The sequence below is a fragment of the Thalassophryne amazonica genome, chromosome 8 (assembly GCF_902500255.1).
Source record: "Thalassophryne amazonica chromosome 8, fThaAma1.1, whole genome shotgun sequence".
Taxonomy (NCBI): domain Eukaryota; kingdom Metazoa; phylum Chordata; class Actinopteri; order Batrachoidiformes; family Batrachoididae; genus Thalassophryne; species Thalassophryne amazonica.
In genome coordinates, this window is record NC_047110.1 from 112093480 (window position 1) to 112111597 (window position 18118).

The 18118-nt window shown below is 43.9% G+C and overlaps 1 protein-coding gene across 1 annotated transcript in view; it reads left to right on the forward strand.

The window, feature by feature from the left end:
• Positions 1-18118, forward strand: part of LOC117516328 (cytosolic carboxypeptidase 4) — a 202745-nt gene that overhangs the window by 118168 nt on the left and 66459 nt on the right. Inside the window, exon 19 of the mRNA XM_034177280.1 lies at positions 7303-7456. Within this exon, the coding sequence (XP_034033171.1) occupies positions 7303-7456 (154 nt within the window). The remainder of the gene's footprint in view (positions 1-7302; positions 7457-18118) is intronic.

The window sequence follows — 18118 nt, forward strand, 5'->3', positions numbered from 1 at the left end:
ACCAGAGGGCGCCCTGCCTGAAGTGCGGGCTTCAGCCACGAGAGGGCGCCGGAGCAACCGGGAGTGACAGCTGTCACTCATCAACAGCACCAGCTGTCACTCGTCATCACCACAGCAGCATAAAAGCCGGGTAGCAACTCCACCTCGCTGCCGAGATATCATCTACCGCTTAGGTAATATTCTCTGCAGTAATTGAACTGTGACTTACGTCTGATCTGTTTGCAGCCGTTGTCCTGTGGTGCACTTTCAGCTGGGTTGGTGGTCAGTGAGAGAACTGACGTCCTCGCCTCTCACTCCAACCAGATAATGGTTTAACAGGAGCTGCTATTGTGTTTCCTACTTCGGAGGTGGAGGTGCTCCCACCTGGAGGAACTGTATCAGTGTCTGAGGATTTACTGGGTGGGTATCCACACACCCACCATTAACTGTCTCTGCTTCCTGCCAGCAGTACCAGGTCTGACAGCTGGAGACGGTGGCCACCTGGGGACCCAGGACTTGGCGGCTCCGGTGTTCTTCAGATCCGTTGGCGGTGGAAGTCGTGTGGGGACCCGGCTCTTCTCTGGACAGACGTCTTCTATCCTCGAGCTTGCCCACACGTCACTTTTTGTATAATTGACTGTCATTCTCAAACTGCATTTGTCTGTATTCCGTTGTGCACAATTCGCAACATTAAATTGTTATATTTTGGCTTATCCATTGTCTGTTCATTTATGCCCCCTGTTGTGGGTCCGTGTCACTACACTTTCCCAACAGTAAAAAGTCTAAAAGACGATGGAAAGAAGAGGTTTTTTTCTTGCCTTTAACTGACCAAATGGCGTTTGTTACGTTGTATTTTTGATGATACGTGACTGAAAGTGGCGTACTTGTCACACTGCTGGTTTGTCACGTGTGGCACGCCGCTCACAGGACACGCGTGTTTCGCTGGGTCCACGCGTGTGTCCGGCCTGACACGCGTGTCCTGTCAGACAGATGTGACATTCAGATTGCCTGCTGCGTGTCCACATCAACTGATGGTCCGTTTCAGCTGGGACAGCCTGTCAATATGCGCACTGTGCGCGATGTCCAGCCTGTCACAAAAGCAATATATGTTTTTATGTATTTCCATGTGAGGACAGCAAGCACACACACGCACATCATGGTGGACAGTTGTAAGGTCCTGTCCATCTAAACATGGTATGTATTCTACAGCTGTGACATCCAGGACCAGAGATCTCAACAGCTGCTGTTGTTGGCAGCCAGCCACGCCCCCTATCCACTCAGCACACAGACCAACATGTCACTCTGTGATCAGATGAGAGGCGCCTCGCCTGCGGTGGAAGCGCACAAACCACACGCACGCCACATGTTGTAGGGGGAGCCAACACTCTGGCATGCCACATGTGTGTTGCTTGGCAACGCCACAGTTGTGGGAGCACTTAGACAAATTTCAGATCCAGCTCGAAAGTGGTCGCCTGCTCACTATTTTCGTGCTGACAATGTGAATGGTCACACATTTCCTAAGTGCTCCATGAACAGTATTAGATGTTCATGTGTGTCACCTGGAGTTTGGCAGAAACCTGCCATGAGAGGGATCGAACGGGCTCTCACAGGGCAGACTCTGTCTGTCTGCCACTTATGTGCACAAATAGTTGTAGCGACAGGTGTACGAGGCGTTAGAGGCGGCTCTGATTTTTCACGACTGGCATGCAATTTCTCCTTTGTGCGCTACTCAACTTCAATCATGTTATGTGTGAAGAAGGGGCCTTAAGCAGAGGCTAACAGGCTGTTTAATTTTACTGGATGAGATAAAAGCTACTTGGAATAAGGGCTTAGCATAGCTACTCTATTCATATTTTATTATTATATTTGCAATGCTCTCAACAATTGGAGCAATTTACAGTCTTTTTGTGTGATGAATACTACTGTAGTGTTGTGGAGTTTTGCAGTGCTTCTGGATTTTTGGTGCATCGTCTGAATTTGCAGCAGACAAATCAGTCAATATTTGTTTTCTCTGTCCAAGCATTTTTTTAATTAGCAAGATGTTTTTTTGATGCAGCTGCCTGGAGTTGTGTTAGTTCTGAAGTGTTATGGCCCCGATCAGGGATCGATTCAGGTGGCAGGAGGGGCGCATCCAATGTGCACAGCCAAAAAAAGGAAAAGATGCAAAGAAAAAAAAATGAGGGGAAAAAATGAAAGGAAAAAAGTAAAAAAAAAGAAAGAAAGAAGTTATTTGGAAATTATAAAAAAGCAAATACATTTAAATATACATGGGGTAAACATAGAACGTGTCACAGAAAAGAAGTTTTAGGTGAAAAAATTAATTGGAAAGCTCATATTCCATATATTCAAATGAAGGTATCAAAGAGTATTGCAATATTAAATAAAGTAAAGCATGTTCTTGATTGCAGAGCACTACATACTCTGTATTGTTCATTAGTTGCTCCCTACCTGATTTACTGCGCTGAAGTTTGGGGCAACAATTATAAAACGACAGTGCAACCATTACTCAGCTTCACTGCGGATCCATCCAGTATTCCATGTCTCCCGGGTCAAGCCTCACCACACCTCTTCCCTCTGTGCCCCCGGACCGGCGCTGCCTCCTGCCCGGATCATCGAAGGGGAGCCTGCGTGGACAGTTCGCCGGCTCCTGGACGTCCGTCGTAAGGGCCGGGGATTCCAGTATCTCGTGGACTGGGAGGGTTATGGACCCGAAGAGCGCTCCTGGGTGAAGAGGAGCTTCATCCTGGACCCGGCCCTCCTGGCTGACTTCTATTCCCGTCACCCGGACAAGCCTGGTGGCAGCTGTCACTCATCAACAACACCAGCTGTCACTCATCATCATCTTCCACACCTCCATAAGAGCCGGGCAGCATCTTCACCTCATTGCCGAGAAATCGTCTACCGATAAGTAAACGTCTCAGCCTTTGGTATCATACAGTGGTAACGTTTTTACTTCTGTACTGACTGACATTATTCTGAGTTTGCAGACTGTTAAGTGTTACTTCAGGATCTGTACAAACTCCGTGATTGAGAGGTGGAGGTGCTTTCCACCTTTATGTTGAACTGTTTGCTGGGTGTTCACACACCCACCATCACCTGTCTGTTCTTCCTGCCAGCAGTACCCGATCTGACAGCCGGAGGCAGTGGCCACCTGGGGACCCAGTGCTTGGTGGCTCCAGGATTGCTTCAGGTCCGGTGGAGTGGAAGGCGTGTGGGATCCGGCTCTTTTCTGGACGGGCGTCTCCTATCCTCGAGCCTGCTCACACATCACCGTAACTTATTTGACTGGTGATCTCAATTGTGTTGTCTGTTGCTCTGTTGTGCACATTCACAACATTAAATTGTTATATTTGGCTTATTCCATTGTCCGTTCATTTGCGCCCCCTGTTGTGGGTCCGTGTTCCTACACTTTTCACAACACTGACGGATGAACTCAAATGATGTCCAAATATCAATCAGTTTAAAAATCAACATAAAGAAATGATGTTTTTAAGATATGTATCTGCTGAAAAAGGATGAGTTTAGTGTGTTGCTAAATTGTAAATGTAAATTGTTTGGTAGCATTCGGATTGTGTCCTTTAAACTGAAGAGTTTGAAATAGTTGAAAATGGGAGTGGGAATAGATGTTTTTTTTTTTTTTTTACTTCCCCCCCACTCCTTTTGGACTAGATCATTTTATTTTGGTTAAAGGGGTAGGTGTTAATAAGCTTTGCTTCGGATGCACTGTTAATCCATTTTCTTTCTTCGTTGTAAGTTTTTTTGTGCCAGTGGTCACAACTGTCAAATCCTTTGCCACAATGTAGCTCGGCACCTTTTGCTCGTAGAAATTTCATACTTGGTGGGTACATGCCTTGGAGGAGCACTTCGCATGGGTTTGAAGGCTGTTGACCTTGACCTCCATTTCAATGTCACCAGTGGTTGCATTTGTTTTGAAGGCTGGCGACCGTGATCGACTTTTTATGGTCACTGTTTGTCACATCCTCTAAATAAATATTTTATGCCAATCTCCAGTTTTTTCAATGTATATCCCAGTTTACATCAAACACATAAGGCTTCAACCAAATACCCACCCCATACAAGTACATATTACTGCACTTTGCACGGAAAATAATACTGCGCGCGGGGCATCTCGTGATGAATGTCTCTAGTTGTTGTTTTGGACTGTATGTGCTGAATAAATTAAGAAAATAAAATAAGAGAAAGTTTTAGAAGGAAGTCTTGCATGCTATGATAATCTATCATAATGTATCATAATCTATCATAATCTAGCATGCTATGATCAGTGTTGCCACATTTACTTTGAAAAGTCACTTCATACAGTTACTTTATTAGCAGCTGCTGACAAGTTGTAACTAATAATTAATGTAACTAATAAGGTCAATCTACCTTGGTTACTCTTAAGACTGAGTAATACTCATTACTCAGTCTTAAAAATAACCAAGTTAGATTTCTAGTTACTTTATCAGCAGCTGTTGACCAGTTGTCCACTAATGAAGTAATTGTAAAATGTAACTAATAAAGTAACTTTTCAAAGTAACTGTGGCGACACTGGCTGTGATAAAGTTTGATCATCCAAATAACAGCCACACGGACCTCTGACGGGTTTCAAATAGTCTGAAAATGTTGGATTCATGATATTTTTCATCCAGATTTGAAGGTTCATCAGGAAGATTTGAAAATGAAATGGCTTTGGATCTGATAAAATGAAAATAATGATTAAAGGGTTGATATTGTGCAAAATCACTTTTTGGTTTACAATGAAAAAGAATATTTTATTTTGCCAGTTTGACTTCTTTTATGTTGATATTCATGATGGAAAGAGTTGCTTATTTGTAGTATAATGTTTTCTTTAAATTTATTTTTTTAATATCACTGACATTACGCTGTCAGAGTGGGTTGCCCAATTGTGATGAATCCCCCCTCCCCCCCAATAAAACATTTCTTGCTCCACCCGTGGCCCCTCTCAGCCACCGTAGTGCATCTCTCCGGTCAGTCCACTGGTACTAACGGACTCTGGATTGTTGTTGAAAGTTGCTGCTCACAGACAGCGCGCTCGACTTCCTTCTAAAAGTTTATCTGTTTCAGTAATTCATGCCTGTAATTATCTCCTGTAGCTGAGCTGCAGGCAAACGTTGATATGCAAATGTAATCAGAAAATGTGAGTAATGGTCACAGTACATTGATTATAACGCTGATTTCCTGTAGTCACAGTGATGATTATGATGCTGTGGATTCCAGTGTAATTGTGCTCCCGGAGTTCAGCACTAAACATCACAACACGACCACAACACAAACAAGCGACTCCCACGGCGAGGCGCATAAAATTTAAAAAAATGTGTCTACTTCAGGTTTTCCTGCTCTGAAAGCAGCTTTATTAGCGGAGGTACATCTTCTGATGGTGTCACCTGAGGAGACACTCATAAGAGGCATCTTACTGTTGCTAGGCAACATGTACTCGCCTGTCAATCATTTATGTGCTACAGAAAGTCACAAAAATACATATTTACTTGTGTCAGAGTGGCCAGTGACAAACAGCAGACTGTTGGTTTCTGATCAGATGCAGAATGCTGAGCTGATTCAGGTGTTTATCTGCTCGGTGCTGTAATTCCACACGGAAGCCCGGCCCGGGTTCGACTGCAGCAGTCTGAACCTCAGCAGTTTAAACAGACAGGCAGCTGGTTTCACATCCAGTTTTGGAGTGGAACTTCAGGACTAGCATCCACGTAATGCAGGAACGAGGTTGGAACCTGAAGGTCAGGACGTGCAGGCTGCCCCTGAATTAGGAAAAAAACTCTGTTCCCACTTGTTGTTGTTGTTGTTGGTTTTGGCTTCCCTCACATGCTTGGGGGAGCCACAGGGGTGTCTGGTGCTGAATTGCATTGGGATTTGGCACGTGTTTTATGCTGGATTTCGTTCCTGATAATACTCCAGTTCTGCTTGGAGAAACCTGCTCACAGCTCCATGTTCCTTATCAGTCCAAGTGCTAATCAGGACTTAGAGTGTATTAGTCAAAGTTGGTTTTTTTTTAGTTTGAGAGGTCTACGATTTACACCCCAGTTCTGACAAATCACATGTTCATTATCAATAATAATAATAATAATAATGGGCAACATGGTGGATTAGTGTTTAGCACTGTTGCCTCCCAGTGGGATTGATTCCCACTTATGGCCTTTCTATGTGGAGTTTGAATATTCCTAATTATACCTAAGGTATAATTCATCAGCAGTAAATCAACAGGAAAACAGAGAAATTACTAAGGTGATCGCCGGCTGCTAGCCCTAAGCTTCACTCACAGACCCAAAATTTAGATAAAGTTGAGGCCTAGAACTTTTCCTTTGCTCATGAAATGACATTAAAAAGATAGGAGGCATTGTACCACACTATGCCAATATGCTAGCCATACAAGAGAGACGCAACAGGGGTCCCCATATTGTCACGTATGGATGTTTACACAAAATGAGCCGTTTGTCTCAAAATGTGATGACTTGGGTGTGAGACTGTGCTGTCGAAGGTACTGGTGAATCTTGGAAGCTGCAGATGCCCGTCCAGCACACACACAGTTTAGTCTTGTTCGTGATCTACAGTGGAGCTGAAATTCCATTGGAAAGTAGAACTTAGCGTGACCAGACAGTCACCCAACGAATGTCTTTGCACCTCTCCAGCGCACCTGTTCAAAGTGTCAGTTGGAAGCGTGGATGCAGTCAGGAAATGAACCTGGACCGCCTGCATCACAGTCCAATGTGCTAACCATTACACCACCACCTCCCTAAAGCATATTTAACAGACTTTCTGCAATGAATCAAACTCTTTTTTTGCCTTTTAAAGGGGCCCTGGGGGGCCCACAGGGATTCAGTCAGAAAGTTCATTTTATCATGGACAAACAGTCCTCTAAGGATTATATGTACCAAATTTCAAAAAAGTCTATGAATGGTTTTTCAGAAAATCAGTGAACATGAGTCGCACAAATCCTGATGCTGTTAGTCCTCTGGACCTTGGTCCAAAGGATAAAAACCTGTTTTCAGACTTTTCTTTTTACCCACTCTGCAGCCTTTAAGTTCAGAGGAACATCAATGCACCACTTTAGTAGTTTTCATATCTTCCACAAAAACACACATTCTTTGCTGATGTGTATCATAGTGAGAACATCGTTGTTGACTGATTATCGTCCCAGCTGATTATCGGTCTACCCCTTGTTGGAGCATTATGTCTCATGGCTAATTTGCTACTTGCTCGTGGGGATCACAGTTGTGAGGAAGAAGTGCTGAGGTCTGCATTGTCCCTTAGGCATTGCATGTATTTATACATTGTCTTTTCCTCTCCCAGGCCCATCTTAAGGTCTTGCAGAAGTCGGTGGATCCAGCTAAGGTGTTTTTCCACCAGCAGACTCTGTGCAACACTTTGGCTGGAAATCCTTGTCCTTTAGTGACCATCACTGCCTGTCCCACCAGCAGGAGCTGGAAAGACATGCACCAGCTACGTGAGTACCAGCTTCATCCGACAGCCAAAATATTCAGGATTTCAGTGTCAGACACTTGGGGTTGGAGCGATGACTTGCTTTGATTGGTGGGTTGTTGAGTGGTGTCAGTCCAGAACTGGGTAATCGTGTTCCATGAAGGTCCAGGTTGGTGCAGGTTTTCCTTGCAACTGATCGCCTCATTGGGTGATTTCATAGATGATCAGGACTTTAGGTTGAGGAGAGGACTTCATCAGTGACACTACCTGCTGAGATGATTGGTTGCACCCTCTCAGCCCTTGCTGCCCATTCCTGCGACTAATTCAACTTTAAGCACCGTTCTTTCCACAGACAGGGCGAGACACTTCACCTGTATTGTCTCAGTCCACCCAGCTGTAAATGAGAAGTGGCCTCAGCTCGGGAAGTAACCCGTGTCAGACTGGCGTCCTGACCGGGGAAGTCATAGACTCTCATCCGCTGAGACTCATCCGCTTGATGCAACGGAAAGCAAAGATGAGCTCTGGCACCAATAGATCTCAGGGCCTACACAAAGACCCGGTCACACGGCACACAGTGTTAGCTGAATGAAGTAAAAAAGTCGCAAAGCCACAAATTGTTGAGAAAAAAAAGTGGACAAATGTTGTGGCACTTCTCCCATCACCGAAAAGTCTGCGAGTGCAGAGCGCATAAAAGACTGAAACGAAACCGAAACTAACAAAAGAAAAATGAAGCGAATGGTGACTTTGATGCTTTGAACATTTCTGCAGTGAGTCTGTGCTCTCCACAGCCACCTTCAGCTGCGCTGTCTTGACAACAGGTTTGTCTTTGCTACAACATGTGCGCGCACATGCACATTGCAGCCAGAGACGGCTGCAACATGCGTAAATAGTTCAAGTTCTTGCTGCTATTGTTTCTGTATGAAAACGTTGCTTTTCATCCCACACATGGACGAATCACGTTCAGCTTGTGGGATCTTTACTTGATCCGTTCAGATATTGTCAGCGTGCAAGACGTCAAACTTGGGAGGTTGGGTGAAGTTGGATGACAGTCAAACGGAACGCTGACGGTACGGGATCTATGCAAACAATGAGGAACTTTCAAGACAGAAAGTAAAACGGAACAGAGATGAATTGAGGTTGTCGTCAGGATTCATTCACATTTTTCCACAGTTTGAAAATTCTGATGAAGTGCCAGCTACAGAAACGAAGCTGGACAACGGTTAAACGATGTCTCTGAAAGTCAACGTAAGTCCAGATTTCTTGTTTCGTTTTGGCTTCGGTGTCCTTCATTAGTGTGACTGGGGCTTTAGTCTTACTCTCCTGGTTTAACAAGACTTTTACCTCGACAAACGGCTGGTTCCATCCGCCCCAATGGTTTTTCTAACATGGCTCAATAGCACTAACAATCATCTGTTAAGGAAAACCTGCATCATGTAGGACACGTACGAGGTCTGTCCATAAAGTATAGGTCCTTTTATTTTTTTCAAAAACTATATGGATTTCATTCATATGTTTTTACGTCAGACATGCTTGAACCCTCGTGCGCATGCGTGAGTTTTTCCACGCCTGTCGGTGACGTCATTCACCTGTGAGCACTCCTTGTGGGAGGAGTCGTCCAGCCCCTCGTCGGAATTCCTTTGTCTGAGAAGTTGCTGAGAGACTGACGCTTTGTTTGATCAAAATTTTTTCTAAACCTGTGAGACACATCGAAGTGGACACGGTTCGAAAAATTAAGCTGGTTTTCAGTGAAAATTTTAACGGCTGATGAGAGATTTTGAGGTGATACTGTCGCTTTAAGGACTTCCCACGGTGCGAGACGTCGTGCAGCGCTCTCGTGCGCCGTCGTCAGCCTGTTTCAAGCTGAAAACCTCCACATTTCAGGCTCTATTGATACAGGACGTCGTGAGAGAACAGAGAAGTTTCAGAAGAAGTCGGTTGCAGCATTTTATCCGGATATTCCACTGTTAAAGGAGATTTTTTTTAATGAAAGACGTGCGGGCGGATTGCAGCGTCGGCTCGCAGCCGCCGCGACGCTCTGCCACAGGAAAAACACCTCTGTTGGAAGCCTTAAGGACAAGTTGGAACATGTCCAGCTGTTAAACAATTTCTCATATACTCACGCCACTGAAAGCCATCAAAAGCCGCCTGGATTTTACAAATGGTTATCAACACGGAGGTGTTTTTCCTGTGCAGCCGCACCGCGCCGGCTGCATCCCGACGCGCGGACCCGTCCGCACGTCTTTCATTAAAAAATCTCCTTTAGCAGTGGAATATCCGGATAAAATGCTGAAACCGACTTCTTCTGAAACTTCTCTGTTCTCTCACGACGTCCTGGATCCTGGAGTGCTCACAGGCGAATGACGTCACTGACAGGCGTGGAAAAACTCACGCATGCGCACGAGGGTTCAAGCATGTCTGACGTAAAAACATATGAATGAAATCCATATAGTTTTTGAAAAAAATAAAAAGGACCTATACTTTATGGACAGACCTCGTATGTTCTAGTCTTGATAATCATGGCTGGCATGGCTGATTAGCTGCTGATCCACCGAGTTTTGGTGGATCAGCAGTTTTGCTCCATAATGTTCCTGCAGAGCCGTTTCTTAGATGCTGCCTGGGTGGTGACCAAGAGGTCCAGACACTAGTTGTCTCCAAGTTAGAGAAGTAGAGTGATTGTTATGACCCCTAGGGTGGATCCCATCCATGATAAACCACCTGCCCAGAATGTACTTTAAGTTGAAGTGGATGAGCTTGTTTTATGCCCCAGGTACAGCCTGGGCTACACTCTGGGGTATTATTTCTACTTCCTACCCCAGGGAATAAACTGGTCTTGGCTACTTCATACCCTGGGCTGTATTTTGGTGGGTGGTTAATCTGGCTTGTTACATCTGGTATTGAAGCTGAAAGCAGCTGCCCTACTTTCACTCCCACCTCTGAAGTGCCCTTGAGCATGTTCACTCTCACTTGACAACACATATCCATCCCGCCTTGCAATTTGGCATTTAAGCTGTCAAACCTCCTTGCTGGCTGCAGACATCTCCACAGCTGCTGCTTCCTCGGTGTTTAATCTGCGTCTGATCCACCTGGAGGCTCCAAACGAATTCTTCAGGGGGAAGAAATTGTCATCACTCCCCTGATCGCCTTCTGAGCAGGCTGAAGTCTGGGAAGTGACTGATCTTCGTGCTGTTTTTCTGGAAATAAACCCATGTAGCTGATGTGGCTGACTGGAAGAAGGAAACCTCTAATTGATGGGGAGGTGATGAAATGAGTGTCTGCATGCAAGTGTGTGTGTGTCGTCATTGCAGAGTGTACAGGTGTGTGTGCTTGCACACAGACACACACACACAAAGCCATCCATCCTGACACCGACAGATATCACACGCTTTGTTTATTTTTTGGTATTTAATTGAAACTTGGTGATCCTGCTGGAAATATGAAGAAATAATTTGTTTAGGAGAAAAATATATGAGATTCATCATAGCAGAGCCTCATTAGCATAGTATTAGACGGTGTTTCTGTCACTTCTGCGGCACAGCCAGGACGTGTGTGTGTGTGTGTGTGTGTGTGTGTGTGTGTGTGTGTGTGTGTGTGTGTGTGTGTGTGTGTGTGTGTGTGTGTGTGTGTGTGTGCATCCCTCTCTGCACATCTACAAAAAAACAAAAAAAACAAACACAGCCTGAATACGATGAAACGTGTCTCACTCTCCAGTGAAGACTGGTTTGTGTTATGACTCGACCCCTGTGTGTTTATCTGGTCACGCAGGTGGACAGTTTGTCTGCTGGCGCTTCATGTTCATGTCCTCTGTGTTCTACGACCAAATTACATTCTGCATTCATTTTGTGAAATTTGCCATATTCCAGCTGGGCTGAAGGTGTTACTGTTGATCTCCAGCACTCCGGAAAGGTTAGCGGTCGCCTTCAGCTGCAGGAGTTCCCGCAATGCGTGGGGGGCAGCCGATGTTCGCTCCAATCAGGCAATTAACCTTAAAACTTCAAACTGTGGCGTGTCTGTTTCCGAGGTGCAGAGAAGCTTGCAGATATACTTATGGAAATTTGTTTCAGCATGTGTGTTGATTTTTCTTTTTTTTTTTCTTTTTTCCTTGGGGGGGGGGGGGGGGTGCTGCATGTGTATGTTTGTTGGACAAACAACTCCGGCTCGGGTACAAACAAAGCCTGAAGCACGAACAACCAATCACTTCAGTTTTCTTCCTATGTATGTAAATGAGTATGTTAATCAGCTTTAATTACAAGCAGCCATGTCAGCGGAAACGTTAAAACCTCCCGACTCCTCTCGTTCTGATGAAAAACGTGTTTGAAAGTGAATTAAACTGACTTCATGAACTCACGCTGACACACACATACACTCAAATCCCCTCATGCCAACAAAACTGTGAGAAAACCTGGAATGTTTTATCCGTTACGTGTCCTGTTGCACATCGAGCCTTCATGGAACATCTCCACTCAGTTCTACCATAAATACTTAGGAGACAGGAAAACTTAAAGATTTATTCCGTACTGATATAGTACAGAATGTTCGCACAGTATTTGGTGGAAATGCACGGGCACCTAGATTTTGGATCCTGCCGTCAAAGGAGGCAGAGCCTACACCTCATGTTTCAGTTTGGGGCTGTATAGTGGCAGTGGGTGGAGGAGGTCTTGTTCAGGTCAGCGACTGGAAGCAGCAACTACTTCCTATTAGTGATCTACTGGTGGTTGGCTCTCACTGCGGTATTGTATCACTTCCTGTTCCGGAGCACAGCGGTGTTTTTCTGTATCTGTTAGCTGTTTAATCTGCGCAGTTAGATTGATCTAGTTATCTAGATTACGATTTGTTTCCCAGTGTAATCTTTACGTGCCTTAACTAAAGCACTCATTCTGCTGAATCACCTCTAAATTATTTACACATTATTCACTTTGCGTGTTTTTAGGAATCCGCTAGCTTAGCGTAGCTACTAGCTCTTAGCCGATTTAGCATGGCGGCTTCTCCTGTCTCTCCCGCACTTTTCTGCTCTGGGTGTGAAATGTTTAGTTATTCCTCGGCCTCCTTTAGCAGTAATGGTACTTGTAATAAGTGTAGCTTATTCGTAGCTTTGGAGGCCAGGCTGGGCGAATTGGATACTCGGCCCCGCACCGTGGAAAATTCTACAGCTAGCCAGGCCCCTGTAGTCGGTGCGGACCAAGGTAGCTTAGCCGCCGTTAGTTCCCCCCTGGCAGATCCCGAGCAGCCGGGAAAGCAGGCTGACTGGGTGACTGTGAGGAGGAAGCGTAGCCCTAAACAGAAGCCCCGTGTACACCGCCAACCCGTTCACATTTCTAACCGTTTTTCCCCACTCGACGACACACCCGCCGAGGATCAAACTCTGGTTATTGGCGACTCTGTTTTGAGAAATGTGAAGTTAGCGACACCAGCAACCATAGTCAATTGTCTTCCGGGGGCCAGAGCAGGCGACATTGAAGGAAATTTGAAACTGCGGGTTAAGGCTAAGCGTAAATTTGGTAAGATTGTAATTCACGTCGGCAGTAATGACACCCGGTTACGCCAATCGGAGGTCACTAAAATTAACATTAAATCGGTGTGTAACTTTGCAAAAACAATGTCGGACTCTGTAGTTTTCTCTGGGCCCCTCCCCAATCAGACCGGGAGTGACATGTTTAGCCGCATGTTCTCCTTGAATTGCTGGCTGTCTGAGTGGTGTCCAAAAAATGAGGTGGGCTTCATAGATAATTGGCAAAGCTTCTGGGGAAAACCTGGTCTTGTTAGGAGAGACGGCATCCATCCCACTTTGGATGGAGCAGCTCTCATTTCTAGAAATCTGGCTAATTTTCTTAAATCCTCCAAACCGTGACTATCCAGGGTTGGGACCAGGAAGCAGAGTTGTAGTCTTACACACCTCTCTGCAGCTTCTCTCCCCCTGCCATCCCCTCATTACCCCATCCCCGTAGAGACGGTGCCTGCTCCCAGACTACCAATAACCAGCAAAAATCTATTTAAGCATAAAAATTCAAAAAGAAAAAATAATATAGCACCTTCAACTGCACCACAGACTAAAACAGTTAAATGTGGTCTATTAAACATTAGGTCTCTCTCTTCTAAGTCCCTGTTGGTAAATGATATAATAATTGATCAACATATTGATTTATTCTGCCTAACAGAAACCTGGTTACAGCAGGATGAATATGTTAGTTTAAATGAGTCAACACCCCCGAGTCACACTAACTGTCAGAATGCTCGTAGCACGGGCCGAGGAGGAGGATTAGCAGCAATCTTCCATTCCAGCTTATTAATTAATCAAAACCCAGACAGAGCTTTAATTCATTTGAAAGCTTGTCTCTTAGTCTTGTCCATCCAAATTGGAAGTCCCAAAAACCAGTTTTATTTGTTATTATCTATCGTCCACCTGGTCGTTACTGTGAGTTTCTCTGTGAATTTTCAGACCTTTTGTCTGACTTAGTGCTTAGCTCAGATAAGATAATTATAGTGGGCGATTTTAACATCCACACAGATGCTGAGAATGACAGCCTCAACACTGCATTTAATCTATTATTAGACTCTATTGGCTTTGCTCAAAAAGTAAATGAGTCCACCCACCACTTTAATCATATCTTAGATCTTGTTCTGACTTATGGTATGGAAATAGAAGACTTAACAGTATTCCCTGAAAACTCCCTTCTGTCTGATCATTTTTTAATAACATTTACATTTACTCTGATGGACTACCCAGCAGTAGGGAATAAGTTTCATTACACTAGAAGTCTTTCAGAAAGCGCTGTAACTAGGTTTAAGGATATGATTCCTTCTTTATGTTCTCTAATGCCATATAACAACACAGTGCATATAAATACACATTTTCAGGGCCAAAGAATCCAATGGTACTAATTCTAAAAATGTGTATGTGAGCAAAATCAGAAATCCAAGATGGTTGCCCATAAATGTGCTGTTATGTTGAACCCCATCTCTCCCCCAGTGACCGCAGGGACAGGCTCCAGACCCAAGTACAGTACTTGCTGTACTTACTGTAGTTTCAGCACTTGCAGTACTTACAGTAGTTGCAGTACTTGCTGATTGAAGCTGGGTTCCGGCCCGGTGCACGGGTTTGACTTTCTCTTCGGCTCGTTTGTTTTCTATATTTTGTGCCGAGGGATAAAATCAGAGTTCCTCCCGGTGAATGGAAGACGTGATCTTTTTGACGGAAGAGGCGGATTAGACAAAGCGCGGCGCCGTCCCTCCTCACTTCTCTTGTCTCTAATTAAAAAGGCTTCCAGTGCAATCACAGCTCATCTCTGAAAGCTGTTAATTATCAAACATAATCTCATTTCGTCGGACAGACATGGCCCGCAGTTCTGCGTCTTTGTCACACTTTGTGCTCGCTGATGTTCGCTGCATTTGAAACCACTTTCCAAACAGAAATGTCACCGTGTCCTCTTCATGTTTTGTCACTAACTGTCCTCTCATTATGTCTCAGTCTTCAGGACCTTAAAGCTGAACGTTGATATTTTGATGTTCGTGGACTCGGACAGGGTCTGTGAAGACTGTGTCCGTCACCGTGTCTGTCGCCGTGTTCATCACCATGTCAGTCAGTCATCGTGTCCGTCACCACTGTGTCCGTCCTCTTATCTGTCACCGTGATGTCACGCTTGTGTGTTAGTTTGTGGGAATGTGCTTATGTCCTCTGCAGAAAGTCAAACACATTTCCACGAGTGCTGGATTCCATCCAGTTTGTTCCTCGTCAGTTCAGTTTAGTTTGTGATTGTTGTCGTGCGCAGCTGAAGGCTGCGGTAAAGATGGTATCTCTGCTTTCTAGAGATGATGTCCTTCTGGTTTTTTCTTCAGAATGTGAGCACTGTTGTGCTTTCAGTCAGCTGTGACGTGAGACGTGCGTCAATGAGACCCAGCACTTCTAAATAGGAGGTCATGGTGCTCGGCTAGAAACCAGCAGGCTGACCAGTGGATAGGTGTTCCAACCCTCAACTACGGCGAAGAACTTTGTTTCATGTCCAAAAAAAACAAAACAAAAACAGACTCAGCTGAAATGATTTTTTTTTCTTTGTACTTTGAAAGAGCAATATTTAATGAGGAACTGACAGTATCTGTAGCAGATACAGTAATAGGGGATAAAGGTTTATAATACTGATAATATTATCAAACCCTTATGATGAAGAAATGTAATTGAGGCTTGGTGTTCTAGAGTATAAACATGATCTTTATTTAAAATAACAACAACCAAGCACCATACACCACGCTGTGACCACACTACGTTCACGCTGACTTGATTTGGATTGGCAGTCACAGTCTCATGTCACTTAGCATTTGCATAAAATAGACTTCTCATCTATTTTGGCCCCGCCTAGCTAGCAACATAAGGACCACTTGTCTCTTGTCGCTGTAACACACCTGCTCTGACTGAAAAATAATGATAGTTCCTTGCTTTGCTTCTTGAAGTTAATGTGGTTGAGGTTGTGACCAAGGGGTGATGAGGTCCCAGCCATGCTTGGCAGTATTGTAGACAATGTTGTTCAAGTGCTCTCTGTTGGACAAACTACATAATGACACCATTTCTGACAGTCAGTGTTTTCTGCATCATTTATTTGATACAAAAAAGTTATCATAACAGCGAAAATAATGCAGATATATTTTCACGAAAGGCTTATATCTGCCAATATTATCAGACAATCGATATATTGGACAGGCTCTAATTAATAGCATTTCATTGTCTGTCTGCAGAAACAACAAGCCGTGACTTTGGCTGTATTGACAGTCTGAATCATAAGTACTTAAGAATACTTTATATAATATTTAAGGATATTTTATTTACTTCCCTGTTGAGTTTGCTGTCAAAGTGTACAGCACATTGGGGGGTCGGTGGGGATTTGTTTTGTCCTCATGGGGATGTTGTTTTGCCAGCACACAGAAATTATCATGGCTGAAGTGTTTTTATTGCATTGCAAGGCTGCAATTTTGTTATTGTCTTGGTGTGAAATTGAGGCAAAGATACCTTGTCTGGAAAAAAAGGACCTGTGAGAATTTAAGCCAAAGCGATGCTGACAGATTAGTATAGAGAAACACACACACACACACACACACACACACACACACACACACACACACACACACACACACACACACACACACACACACACACACACACACACACACACACACACACACACACACACACACACACACACACACACACTTCTGTGGCTGCATAAAATCTGTTCCATAGGCAAACAATCCGATCCCAAAGAGGTCAATTTTATTGCATATCAAAATGAATTTTGACTTAAAAAATATGAATTTCAGCAGTTATGATGAGGAATAAATAACATGCACAAAATAATTCCAAAACATTAAAATATGATGTTGTTATTCTCAATAACTTAATAAAGAAAAGAAAAAGAAGCATGTAATATAACTCTAGAAGAGCACTCGGAGTGCAGACTTTTGCCCCCAGATCAGGTTTAATCCCCTTGATGTAGCAATAGCTCCTTCTACTGGCAATACATGGTATAACCATTAAATTCATGCTATATTTAGTGGTGTAACCGTGTGAAAGTAAGCTTTCATGTGCTTTTTTATGTTGCAGTCTGCTCCTGTGTCTGTCTGTGAACGATGCATCGTACAAACTGACCTTGACAAAAAATAAATAAATAAATAAAAGGAGTTTGGCCCCGGCTCATTTTCTGTAGTCACGTTTTTAAGAGTTCTCAGTCAACCAGTACAGTAGAAATGAGTTTCCACTACATTTATGGCCAAATTGTAATGGACCTTAGCAGTTCAATAACATGGACAGTAATGACCCTGAACTGGCTGCAGGTCGCTCGTAATGAAGGATGACCCACCTGCTGGACCAGTGAGGTGTAGGAGCCACTTTAGTGGTGGATCCCACCAAAGAATGTCAGAAAAATGTTATTCAGAAGAAAATGGACAAAATGACGAAGACTGCCAGGCTTTTATCTTCTTCAGTTATATTACACGGTGGGGTTTTTCTTTGATAACTAGAAGACATACAGCAACTGGACAATATGGACAAAAGAAGTCTCCTGGCTCAGGAATATATCATATATAATATGTTCCTGGAAACCTCAACCAGCAATCAGACTCTGTGGTTCTCGTTCATCTTAGTTAGCAGAACAGCACCCATTAGAGGACAGAACGCCACCAAAGCCCAACCCGAAGACATTTAAAAAGACAAATTACTCAAGTCTAGAAAGTTTTAGAAGTGGTGCACAGAAATAAAATTTGCTATGCATTATGGATTTTTTTTATTTAGAGGAAGATACAGAGGACAGGGTGAGATGGAAACGATTGATCTGCTGTGGCGACCCCTAAAGGGAACAGCCGAAATACAAAGAAGAAGAAGAAATGTGGCAATAAAATGTGTGAAGATATTGAATTTTTACCTGAGGCCATCAAATATGGCCATCGGGTATTCTAAAGACTTTGCGTCCGTCCATCCGTCCGTCTGTGGTCAGCATAAGTCCAGTCCTGTTACTGCCAAGTTTTCATATTCACAGGGAACATTCTTGGGACACAGACCTTGAACAAGTTCAGAGATGGCTAACCTTGACGTATTTTAAGAGCTTAAAAAGTCACATTCTGTTTCATTCTGTTGCTCTTTTTTTTAGTGCAGCAGATAAGTGAAACAATCATGCAAATGGTGATAAAAGCATCAAATTCGGCAGAAATA